Source organism: Fundulus heteroclitus, chromosome 15 (assembly GCF_011125445.2).
Source record: "Fundulus heteroclitus isolate FHET01 chromosome 15, MU-UCD_Fhet_4.1, whole genome shotgun sequence".
Classification (NCBI taxonomy): domain Eukaryota; kingdom Metazoa; phylum Chordata; class Actinopteri; order Cyprinodontiformes; family Fundulidae; genus Fundulus; species Fundulus heteroclitus.
The window spans coordinates 26,875,267-26,889,040 of NC_046375.1; the positions used below are offsets into that span (position 1 = coordinate 26,875,267).

General features: G+C 39.7%; 1 protein-coding gene across 1 annotated transcript in view; it reads right to left on the reverse strand.

The window, feature by feature from the left end:
- The window catches only part of ptchd4 (patched domain containing 4), a gene marked incomplete at its 3' end in the record, with an annotated part of 53,937 nt that overhangs the window by 20,933 nt on the left and 19,230 nt on the right, over positions 1 to 13,774 (reverse strand). Inside the window, exon 2 of the mRNA XM_036147092.1 lies at positions 9,778 to 10,273. Coding sequence (XP_036002985.1) covers positions 9,778 to 10,273 — 496 coding nt within the window. The remainder of the gene's footprint in view (positions 1 to 9,777; positions 10,274 to 13,774) is intronic.

Consider the following 13,774-nt stretch of genomic DNA (forward strand, 5'->3'; position numbering starts at 1 on the left):
GAAACTGGCCAATGGCTGCATGTAAAACGGCAAACTCTTGTATAATTTACAATAACTGCTTTAGAATTTAGTGTCAGGTTTAAGTTTAAGATCAGACTAGTAAAATCCAAGCTAAAATAAAAATGTTGACACAATCTAAAAATGCCGTTGTACAGCAGAGAGGCAATATACATCAGAGAATATTGTGCTCTCCTGGATTTATCTTCTGGCCCTATTTAACAGGAAACTGAAAGAGATGTTCCAATTACAGTCTGAGTCATTTTCCTTATTATTTGCATTCACCTGCGACTTTCTCTTGCTGTCAGTGCAAAAATTCTCTCCAGCGAGGAATTGCACATTATACATTTTTTTTTTACATACTATAAAGTGCACACATTACCCCCAACTCCGATTAGAGATGCAGAGACCTGAGTGCGTAACACTGGTATGAAACATTCAGAAGCAAGCATTAAAGCTAAACAACAGTTTTACAAGACCATGAAACTGAAAATAAGATGAGGAAAAAAATCTTGTTTATATGAAAAAATACGTCCTTTTGTTGACAACAACAACATAGAAGAGGGTTTAGTCTAGGCTCCACATGGCTTGCTCTTCAAGAAATAGTTTGCCCTTTTTAGGACCACATCATCAAAGAGGACTGTTGCTGTGAAAACTGCTTCTTGATTTCTCGCCGCTACAATAATAATGACCGACTACCTGTCATGCAACCATGATCAGGCAGCCACTAATGGCCACGGCATCCACAGATCGATCAGCTGTCATCCGACACCTCCTATAGCAGCCGACTGGAATTCCCAGGTGTCACCAAAGACGGTTGCTAATGTTGACTGTCATTTTTTATTTTTTTTTTGGCTGTACTGTATGTAGAAATATCAGTCAGTCACAGCATCGCAGCCGAGAGAAGGAAAACATGAGAAAGCTTGTATATCACACAACAGCACTCAAAGCAACATCACAGGCTAAAAACAAGCTAGCAGAGCACAGAAACAGGAATTTTCAGGAAAACATCCCGGGCAGGGGCCGCACAACATCTTATTACTTTATCTGAATTATAGGTCTTTATTGAAATAGATCTAAAAACAGACATCATGTAACACTTTATAAAAAAATAAGCATACATGTTTTCTCATTTGTATGGAAACTTTTCTGACAGAATTTGTTTCCTGGTTCTTATGTTTACTTTTTCCAAAAAGTTTCCATACACTAAGATTGCCATGCCTTTGATCAAATATGGACATTACAGATGATGATGTCATGACTTTGTATGGCTCTGATAGGTTAACTCACAACACTGGATCAAATGGTGGCTGATCTGTGGATGCATTTTAAGGCAACACCTGGTACGTTGCTGCTTCCTCGTATGACACCATAGCACAAGAAAAATAATTGAAGCGGGAAGATAACTGTGGACTTCCAAGTCTGGTTCATTCTTAGGCACAATTTCTAGACGCTTTAAAGGGGACTTATCATGCTATTTAATGCCTTCCTATTCACCTTGAAATCATTCAGTTGTGGTGTCTGTAAAGTGGAACTACAATTCTTTGGTCTGAATTCTTCATTGTTGTTGCTCCACAGCCCTTCTTTAACCCCTGGTTTTGGTGCCGTCTCTTAGAATGCAAAGGAGGCGCTTTACACACCGCACCCTTCCAGGTCGCAGGGCCTTCCACTTCACCCCATTTGGCCATCTTCGTATTATAGTGGGAGATGGTGCGATGAATTGTGGGTTAATAGATTCAAAAAACTAAACATTTTCCCTTATCCACTTGTAGCTTCAGCTCCCTTTACCTCAGTCTAAAAAAATTGCAGCCGAAATTGGTAAGCCAGAACTGCATGACCTTGTTTAGCAGTTCTGCAGAAAATCCTGTGACACAGTTGTTCAAAAAACATAATAGAGAGTAGAGAAAAGTGAGCGGCTTGAAAAATATGACCCAGCTAGAATATGAAGATATCTATGCAGCACCTTGCAGCACAAAACACAACTTTTCTGCACTCCTAGAAACGTCAGGTATACAACAAGAAATGTACTTAAGGGCTAAAAAAAAGTGGATTTTGCATATGTCCCCTTTAAGGTGCCAGGTTGATCTGTTGAAAGAGTTCTGTGACACTGTGATCACTATAAGAATGTCCAAACATAAGTCTGTTCAGGAAGGAGACTAGTTCTGTTTCCCAGAGGTGAAAGCGGTTTATGTGTGTATCAACCTTAGAACATGTTATTAAGAGGCTGGCTGAAGCTGGTAAGAGAGCGTTATTATCCACAGTGAAACGAGTCATGTGGTGACATTAGCTGGAAGGCCTCTCAGATAAAGAATCCATTACGCCAAAAGTAATACAAACAGCCAAATTACTGTTTGCAAATGCACCCAGGGATAAATATTTTAGTTTTGGTCTCAGATCATGATCAGAAATGCTTTAATACTAGATGCAATACAAAGCCCAGACATCTTATACAGAATGTTAGGCATGGTGGTGGAGGGCTCATAATATGTTCTGGTTTCGTATGCACAGAAGCTACTTAACACTCAGAGTCAAATATGACTAATCCCTTTAGGAGTCAGATATATGATGATCCCAACACGGTTCATACAAGGTCTTAAAGTTGGGTAAATTAAGGAATTTGTTTTCAATGTTTGTCAGCAGTTAAAAAAAGAAAACAGGGCATGAAAAAAATGCATATCGAGCCATTTTACCCATCGCATGTTTGTATTAAATCCTTGTAAGTAAAAGAAGGAAACCATGCGTCACCATCACTACAACACTTCCAAATGGCAGTAAGTTTTGGAAACATTTTTTTTATGAAGAATCTAACATTATGTAGTAAGACGATCAAATATAAGTCCAAACTAAGTGTTTCTATGTATGCTGAATGTTTAGATTAGACTGAGACTAAACTATTATTGTTTTAATTTTAACTTCTAACTCTAAATTAAAAGTTTGTTTTGCAAAATTAAAATTCTGTAACATATTTGGTAGCACAGAGAAGGATACTGAGCTTTACACTTACACTAACCCATTTTTAAACTATTACACAAACAAGTATACATGGACTCTGTGTAAAATTGGACCTCTAAAGTTTCTAATTAAATCAAGTATTTAGAATGGTGCCTGAATTTTGTGTCAACAGTTTCTGTGGGGTGAACTTCTTTTGCACTCATTTCCCCATGTAAGACATACTCTGCTGTCTTTCCTGTACTCTGGTCCCTGACTGTTTTTACACTTCTAACAGCCGTCACATATCCACCAAGAGAAGGAAGTGACAAGCTCAGCGCAGCAGTAATTGGCCAACTGGCAGGCAGCGCCGCGGATAGGCACAATGGAGAGGAAAAAAGAGCTCTTTCATATGAAGCACGGGTCCAGAAAACAGTGGCAGCCCCTGCTCTGGACATAGCTGCTCTCCATGCTTTACACGATTCAAAGGGCACACGTGCCAATAGTTGGATTGTTGAGCTGGAATAATGGATCGGTTTTACGCTGATCTAACTGGGCTTTGATGAACCCGTGACACAGCGGTACCCTTTAATGAGCTGTACGCAGCTTCAGGAGGAAGATATGTTTCACTTATCAGTCTGGCTCTGTCACACTGCTGCAAAAATGGGTTTGTTTGTTCTTTGTGGGTTCCGTCTATGTAAAGTTCAGCTTGCTTACTGTCTAGGAACATTTCCAAGCAATACCTCAAATGTGGAAATATGTTATATGCCACCATTCTCTTAACTAATGATTTCCTTCCTTTGGACAGTTTGATGGTATTTTTACCATCAAAAGATTAAGGTTAAAATATGAAAGTAAAGCATGGATTTACTCACAAAGCCATTGTCCCATGTTGAATGAGTAACTTTACATAGATGTTGAGAGACCAACTAGTTTCACTGTTGATCAAACATCAATCAATCTGAAGGATGTATTTATTCCTTTCCTTCACACCGCATGACCTCTGTTACACACTTAGAGATGGGTCAGAAGATTTTTCTATATTTCTCCGGATTATGATTCATTTAGGGTCAATCGGTTCTAATTACACTTTAAAACCTCTAAAGCCCGCGAGCACCCTTTCAAGCGGGCTAGAGTTCTTTAGTAACAATAATACGCTTGTAGCTGACTAACTCTGAGGCTGACACACACTTATCATATGTCCAGATCTTCATCTGAGACTCCTCTACAAAAGTATCTACCGTATTTTCTGGACTATAAGTCGCTCCGGAGTACAAGTCGCACCAGCCATAAAATGCATAATAAACAAGGAAAAAACATATATGAGTCGCACTGGAGTATAAGTCGGATTTTTGGGGGAAATTTATTTGATAATATACAACATCAAGAACAGACATGTCATCATGAAAGGCAATTTTAAATAAAAATAGAACGGAGGCAACAACAGGCTGAATAATTGTACAGTTAGCTTACGCTACATGACAACTGAGAACGTGCCTGGTATGTTAACATAACATATTAAATGCTATTCAGATAACTATAGCATAAATAACATGCGAAGTAGTTAACCAAAGCGCCCGTGTCACTCCAAATAACTAAAATCCAGTGAAATCTTCATCCTCTGTGTCACTTTCAAATAACTCCGTTAACTCCGGAGGTAGAAGCTGCGGCACTTCCGCTTCTACGTCGCCTACATCTGATTCAACACAGGCCTAGAGCGCCCTCTTGCGGTTTGGTGTGAAAATAACAGGTGTAATGATATACCGGTAAAAATGTGTAATAATTTCAGACATAAGTCGCTCCAGAGTATAAGTCGCACCCCCGGCCAAACTATGAAAAAAACTGCGAGTTATAGTCCGGAAAATACGGTACTTCATTCTAATCTCCACTGTCACTGCTCAAACACCATGCAAAAAAAAAGCATTTAGATAGCCAAAATGCAATTATGACCAATTATGACCAATGATTTATGTGTTTTGGTGGGCCTGGTTTCAACACACACGTAGCAATGCCGAACGATGCATTGCTAATGAAAGCCAGCAAGATACTGAATTTATCCGTTTTTTTTTTTTTCCCCATTTGTTTGTATAGATAGTTTGTAGGGGTCCGCCTAGATTGTTTTTTCAATCTAAACATGTGTAACTTCTCAATTGCTTGTTGGGTGGACACCAAACTTGCTACAGATGTAACCAAGATGCTGTAGTTAAAATTTATTGTGTTTATTTCCTTCTTTACAACAAAAGTGAGAAGTTTTGTATGTAAAGATCTGTTTGTTTTTTACATTAGGCAGAATTTATTTTTGGGCATTTAAATCTCATTTACTCAGGCCCAGAATATTTGACTCTCAATTTTTCACATCGACATCGTCCTCAGGGACCTTTATTTTAGTTGATAACAAGACTAGCAGTTTAAGCATTGCATAAATTCCTTATAAAGTATGAGTATTCATTTTTCGGAAAATTGACCCTCGGGTTTAACAATAATAGGAATTAACAATGTAAAAGTAGAGATAATTGTGTTGGAAAACTGAAAATGATTCCTTTATCATATAGATTAATCCCACATAAATAGAAATATTTCAAGGCTTCATTCCTTGTAATTTTGATGATTGGGATTTACAGGTAATGAAAACGGCTACAAAGGTTCCCTGAGCCTCTAACTGCTCTCTCAGATCAGCTCAGTAGGCAAAGCAGTCATGGGTAATACCCACCACAAGAAGAGGAAGCTACAAGAGGTCATTTCTGAAAGAACTGGTTCTTCACAAAGTTTTGTATCTTATTGGAAAGTTGAGTGGAAGGAAACTGTGGTAGGAAAGGAGCACCAGCACCAGGGATAACTGCAGCCTTAAGATGACTGTCAAGCAAGATAAATTTAAGAATTTGGCAGAGCTTCACAAGGAGTCAATGACAGCTGTAGTCAGCACATTAGGCGCCACAGACAAACCCTACATATGGGCAGGAAGGGTTTTACGTTGGTTGAGGAGAAATAGTACAGGACTCTTGCTCAATGGTCCAGAGTTTTCTTTTCAGATGAAAGTAAGTTCTGCATTACATTTGGAAACCAAGGACCCAGACCCTGCCATGCCATCTGCTGGTTCTGGTCCAGCATGATTTTGAAAGTCCGCAGTCAATGAAGACAAGTTTTATGGAAAGGCTGATTTCACTTTCTAGCAGGACTTAGTCCCGACTCATACTGCTAAAGGTACTTAAACTGCTTTGTAAACATGTTCTTAACTGACCAGCAAACTCTCCTGACTTGAACCCCACAGAAAATCTATTTCCTGTTGTCAAGAGGAACATGATGGAGACCAGACAGAATAAGGCAAATGAACACAGCTGTCAAAGTAATCAGGGTTTCCACTATACCTACGCACAGCCACAGGCTGATCGCCTTTATGCCACAGTGCATTGAGGCAGTAATTCATGCAAGAGGGCATAGAAATGAAAAGACCTCTCAGAATCCTAACATTTATGTTTAAAATATCATTTTTTATTGATCTTTTCTAATGTTCAGATTTTCTGAAACACTGAATTTGGAGTTTTCATTATTTGTTAGTCATGATCATCAAAAATACAAGAAATAAGGGCTACAAATGTTTCCTCCTTTGTGTAACGAATCCCTATAATACATGGGAGAACATCAGGATGAGATAATTAGGTCTATAGTGTATACCAGCAGCACAAATTAATCATGAGGCTGTGCAGAATGGAGCTCTTAAGTGTGTTGTGCAGCGCTGCTTTAGCAAAGACACTTGTTAGGATTTAGTCACCAGATACCTGTAGCTACAGGCTTACTCCTAGCATCTGCTGCTTCAGAACAGTTCAGTGTAGGGACTCTGCAATGATGCTACTCAATAGAAGGAAGCTAAGGTGAAACAAGGTGACACAGTAAAGGTGTATAAGGAGACTGCATGACAAAACAAAACTGCAGAGACACTCTTGGCGTAAGCCTGTAATGCGGTTGTTCTGCCACTGCTGACAAAGTCATTGGAATATTGCCAACTATCCCAAGTATTCATATCATTTTTGGGTCAGCTAGTCCACAGTGTTCAATTCAGAGGTCTATAGGACGCACTTAAAGGAAAACATACAGCCAACTATAGAGGAGCCTGAAGGACTCTTGCAAATTGGTGAATATAACAAGTCAGCAAAAACTGGGACAAAAAGATTACGACCAGCACATATTCTAATACCAGTAGATAACTGTGTCAGCATCATTAGTTTGATGAAACACATATTTGTTTTAGTGCAAAATGATTGACGATCCAAGCAAACAATATTTAAAAACATTTTAGCTATTGCCACATTTGCATTAGATGATTATTTATATCCAATTGTATAGCTATATTTAAGAAAGTTAAATATTGCTCAGGATCAGTGTTCTAGACTGCTAGAATGCAATCCAGAACACTGATCCTCCTTTTTAAATCCCCTGAGTCTATTAACTATTAATAAAAACAATATTAGTTAACATTGTTTTTTTACACTATATTAGTCTTCTCTACGACTGGTTGTCCAGAATCGAAAGACACCTCTGGGTCTGTTATGTGATAGTCACTGTTTCAAGGCATCATCTTCACCATCTTACAAACTTTAGAATAATAACACTTTGTGTAAACAATCATCTACAGTAATTCTAATATCAACAACAAAGGAAGGGTACAGTGAATAAAAAAACATGTTAAGTAGGCAGCAAGGAAGGAAGGAAGGAAGGAAGGAAGGAAGGAAGGAAGGAAGGAAGGAAGGAAGAAAGAAAGATTGATTTGGTTTACAACTATTTTTTCATTTTTTATTTTTCCAAACCTATCCAGACCTGGAAAACACTGAAATAAATTGAACCACTTCTCCAGATGGTGTTTAAAACAATCGATCTTGTAAAACAATGTTAAAAGTCCATCCTAAATGATAATATTTCTATGGATGGTCAGGCACTGTGATGAGAGAATGATGATTAGTTTCCATTGTAGTTTTCAAGCTTGTTGTGCTGTTATGATGTTGATGGGGTGATGAGGGCGTGCCTCAGTCAGCATCTCCCAAGAGGGGTTGATACTGCCTTTAACGTCCTGCAATATGAAATCATAGACTGACGTTGTGAAAAAGTCTTTACCCGCTTACATATAGCTTCTGTTTTCAGGTTGTTGTTTTTTTGCCCTTTTCAACAACTGTAATTTTACTTCTGGATTGCAAAACAAGACAAGATGAAGGTTTTGGAGTGATTTCGTCCAAGTCTCAAAGTCAAACCCAACTGAGACGGTGTAACAAGACCTTGAACAGATCATTCAACCTTAAAAACCCTCTAGGGTGGGCGAATGGAAAAGACCTTTGCAAAGAAGAGTAAGCAAAATACTGATTGCAGTCATTGCCAGGGGGAACAGCATATTATTTCCTTAGTGGGTATGGAGAAAAATACGTTTTTACAAAGGGTCAAGTTGGTTTGGATAGATTTTTCCTCAAAATGTGAAATCAGTTGAAAACTGAGTTATGTATTTCTTCACTTGTTACCTTTATCTTATGTTAAAACATAACATTCAAACAAGAAGAGAAAAGATTTGCAAGAGGGTACATACTTGATCACATTTCTGCAATCATGGCCTCTCTATCTCCCTCAGCCTTCTTCCCCTTTCCCCCATATGTGTCTTATCCTTCATCCTCCTCTCTTGCCTTCCTTGAACCAAAGCATCGCTCTCTCTCTCCAGCCTCGCCCTCATAGTCACACACATTTCTCTCTTAGTTCTCTTCTCCTTGACGTTCCCTTTTAGCGCCTCTCACCACCTTATAACACCTCTCTCACACCCTCCATCTTCTTCCTCCTGTGCCTGTAGGTCACAGAGAGCTGATCCAGCCTCCTGTTCCTGAATCTTACTTAAACTTGAGCTATGTCAGCCTGCCTGCAGCAGAGCTGTACCAATGCCCCTGGGACTCTGTGACCTTAGAAACGTAGGGGAAGGAAATGCAAGTAAGACAAGTAAGCATGGAACGACTAAAGACAAAGAGAGTTGATGAGAAAGGATAATAAGGGTAGGCAGCGCAAGAAACAACGAAAACAGCACATGTAATTAGCCTAATAATTGATTATTAGCAACTATTAAGAGTTTCTTGATTTTTCATTTTAAATAGTTTTTTAGACTTTTCATTAATGGCATCTTGCAATATGAAAAACAGTACAATATTTTTTTTGTCTAGGTGAACTAGCAGTTATCCCAGCACACAAGAGCGCAGCTATGACCTCTAGGTCACCACTTTAACCCCCCCCCCCCCCCCCCCCGGCCCATTTTAAAAAAATGATCTAGACCAAAAACATATCATGCATCATTCAAAATAGAAACTATTTACAGGCAAAACAGAGATAAATACATTTTTTTTATTGTTTTGCATAAAGGCCTCAATACAAGCCCTAGACTGGGGTTCACTGATTAAAGATTGTTAAAAAAAAAAACAGATGGTGATCCATGAAAGGTTTTTCCAAAATTTTTTGAACCCAATATTGTTTCATCTCATCTGGTGAGCTGGAGGCGACATTAAACCTCACGTAATTCCATGCAGGAATATTCTACAATTAGTTTTTTTTAATGTTGTACCTTAGTTTAGATGTTTTTACAGTAATATTGTTGATTCAGTGAGTCCAAAAACCATGAATCTAATTGCTTTGAATAAAAAACTACATTGCAATTAATGCTGGCAAATAATACTTAAAACTGTTTTTTTTTTCCTAGAACAGTGAACGTCAGGAATTCATAACCATTTTTGTTCCTTACTCCCATGTGTAATGGAACCACGATGTGATTAACCCGCATATAAATCAGGTAAGGCCACAACAAAGCCAACGTAAAATGAGTCCAAGGTTACCACTCACCCATGGCAAAGAACGGGATCCCCAGCAGTGTGGAATTGAACTTCCCGTCCGATATAAAGAAGATCCCTGCAGCTGTCACGTTGGCGATGCAAATGGTCAGCACGCCCAAAAGGCCGAGGAAAGGCTTCCCCCTTAGGCAATCCCGCATGGAGCTGGAGATGGTGGCAGCCAGGAGGACCAGAACCAGACTGACCAGCACCTCTCCTTTGGACAGCATGCCGGTCTGATGGAAGTCCCGCCACAGGCTGAAGGAAGTGAGGGAATGGATGTGGAGCTGGTCGGTAGGGTGCGGTACCTCGGCCGTGGACAGCCTGGTAACCAGGGCGCAGAACTCGTTCTCCCAGCGCTCGGCGATGATATCCTGCACCACGGGGCCATGGTTACGGAGGTAGTATGTGATCTGGACAGCCCGGGCAAACTTAACCTGCTGGTCCCGGCTGTTGGGCGAGAAGGACACACCTCCAAGCTGGTGTCCAATGAAGGACACGCGTCCATCCTGCAGAGAGTTCCGACAAATCAGACGTTAGCGGAAATTGCTACTTTCCATGTGTGCTGATACTTGGACACTATCAAACATTTAGCAGCAAACGCTCAAAGAAAACAGCATTTACGCTTCAGAAATTTGGACAACTTAAGGATAGTTCCTTGCTGGCTAATGCCAGTGTAGAACTGCTGATGAGCAACTTGCCAGAAATACAAGACAAAATAGCTGACCTCAACAACCTTTTTATTTCTGGATTTATGAGAGGTCTTCTTGTTTGGGAAGACCCTTTCTTTAATTAGAGAAAGCTGGACAAGAACACAAAAACATGTCAGTCTGGGAAGGTGGAGTTGAAGATTGTTGGGGTAAAAGCCATGTTTCTCTATGCTACGTTATGACAGGATGTGTTTTAAAAGGTCTGGTTTGCATGAACTAAATTGTTGTAATATTCCTGGGGTTGGAACATAACCTGGTGCAAGGAAGTGTTACACGTCTCTATCTTGTGTTGTATGAAGCTTGACCTGCAAAGCTATGAAATGTTACAAGCTAAAGCTATCGTCAGTGATCAACTTTCTTTGCAATGATCCTTAGTTCAACTGGGATTCACATTTATTGAAGATTTTGAAGCAATATGTGGCCATGGCCGCTGGAGAGAGGCACCAGCATCCTGTGACCCTGCAAAGACAAGTGGTTATAAACAATGGATGGAGGGATGTGCTGAGTCTGTTATTTCTCCACTACAATTATCAATTTGCCAATTATTTTATTATAACTAGCAATTCACAGAAATGGGAATTTTGGGCTGTTCTGTGCACTTTTATGTTGTGTTTTCTATGAATGTGACCTGGTGGTGCACAATGTATGGCTGACGCTGGTAAGACAATGTTAGTATCCAGAGTGCCATGAGTCCCGTACCAACTGGGGCGGAATGGCCACACAGCATTTATAGCTGGATTCCCGTTTGCAAATGCATGAAGAGGTGAAGACCACTATTATTTAAGACATGTTCTTTGCTCTGACAAAACTAAAATTAAAATGTTTAATCAACATGACCATTTTTCATTGTGGAGGTAAAATGAGGAAGCTTGCGAGTCTGAGAACACCAAGGTTATTGTGAAGTAACGGGGTTGCTAGCACCATGGTACGGGGGGGGGGGGGGGGGGGGGGTTGCTACAGAAGAAACTGGTTAATTTTATAAAATAAATGTCGTCATGAAGAGGGAAGTTAAAGCTTGGACCCAAATGTGTTTTTATAATGGACAGTGACCCTAAGCATATAGTCAAATCAGTAAGCTGCAGAAGGTAATTTTTTATAAATGTATTTTTTACATTTTTGTTAACACTGTCACTATGTCCTGACAGTAAAATATGAGACAGAAAACCTGGTATAAAAATCAAGCTCCTCTGGCTCCTCCCAGTGTTCCTGCCATTTGCAGAAATACTCCAATAGCAGATGCTCCTAGACAGAAACAACCAATCAGAGCCAGGAGGAATGTCTGGCTCTCATTGTTTTTTAGCAGTGGGAATCACTCTTGTGTACGCACCGCTCACACCCCCCCCCCCCTCCTCCACACATCACTACTGTCATTCAAGCTCAAGATTGCTGGTGGGCTGCAGCTGTGCAGAGAAATGGTAGAGAAACAACCTACTTCTTAGGAAAACTCTAAATTTCTTGAGTGGCATCTGCTCAGACAATAAAAACAGACTTGTGAGGTGTGCTTGTTAACATTTTCAGTTCACGGTTTTCTGAAAACTCTACTGCAGCTTTAAGGAGAACTAAGTCATTATGTTAAAGTGGCCATCACAAAACCCTGACTCAGGCCAATAGTAAACTTGCACACGAAGCTGAAAAGCTGTGTGTGAGCAGGACAGCAGTAAGAAAAGCTCATGGATGGAGACTCAAAAAGCTACACACACACACACACACACACACACACACACACACACACACACACACACACACACACACACACACACACACACACACACACACACACACATATGGCTAGATTTGGATTGCATATTTGCTCTGTCGTTAGTCAAAAAGTTGTCAATGGTGCTGCTAATTTGTCATTTAACAACACTGTTTTTGAGGGTTTTAAAAAAAATCCAATCACACAGTACAGGCTAAGAAAAACTACAAGGCTTCAGCTTCACTTTCATTTATGTAACTGTACAAAGGTCAAATTAGCCTGTCAATGATTTCCCAACAATACTAACTCATTTCAAATCACATCAGTAAAAAACACACTTTCTGTGTGAATGTTTGCACATTTCATTAAACCACCATGTTCAAGCTCTGATACAGTGAATAATGAGACGGAATAATCAGCGAAACATTTCCTGTTACTGAAGAAATGTTTCTGCTTTTTCCCTCTGTTCCTGTTCGTGGAAAGGGACATGAAAAGGAGAGTGGGAAAGATCTTTGTTGACTGGCAGAACAGAAAACTGTGACCTGTTTATGAATACGACTGCTGCAATACTAATATGCATTTCTTTGTATATATTTATTGTAATTGATCATCTTTATTTTAAAGGGTTAATATCTGAGAGTTACTATTTAGAGTTACAATCTACTTCTAATAGAAAAGACCAAACATTTCCTCTTAAAGTGAACCTTGTGAGGTAGTAAAAAGGTTCAATGTAATTAATGTGTGTATAACGTATAGTTACTCCATCTAATCCAATGAAATTAGTGTCCAGACAAAGCCAGTTCATTTCAATTCTTCCAAATAAATTCTGATTAAATCTTATTTAATCACAATGTATTTGAAGCCCATGCATTCCTAATCATTTGTTCATACTGTTGATGGATTCAGAAAACCGTTGACATGTTTTTTTAACCTAGAAATGGGAGATCTAGTCTTGTAACGTTTGTTGTATTTCTACTTGTATAGGTATTTTGTGTTTTGAGTCTTCTAAAACAATTTTGCATTATTATTATTATTAGTTAATTCAACCAAATAATTGTAGTCTAGTTAAAGTTTCATTGATTTATACCATTATAAACAATTCTAGCCCAAATCATTCCCAATAATTTCACTAAATTCCACATAATAATCTAAAGTAATTTACTGCAGTTCCTGTGTGTGCAGATCACAGACGCTCTGATCTAGTCCCTCCACACCTCTGATCTTGTGAAGAGAGCAACGCAGCGTCTGCACTTTCTGTGTCGGATGAGAAAAGCAAACCTCCGTCAACCCATCCTCACCACTTTTACAGAGGGACAACAGAGAGCGTACTGACCAGCTGCATCGCTGTCAGGTTTGGGGCCTGCAACACCTGAGACTGGAAATGTGTTGAGAGAGCGGGGAGGACAGCGGAGAGAATCATGACGCTGCTAACAGACGCTGCCTGACCAGGGCTCAGAAAATCATTAAAGACCCCTCCCACCATGGACTGTTCTCCCTGCTGGTCTCTGGCAGGAGGTACAGCTGCTTCAGTCGCAGAACAGCTTCACTGCACTCGTCATCAGACTGCTTAACTCCCAGTAATCCCCCCTTCCCATTGATATAAA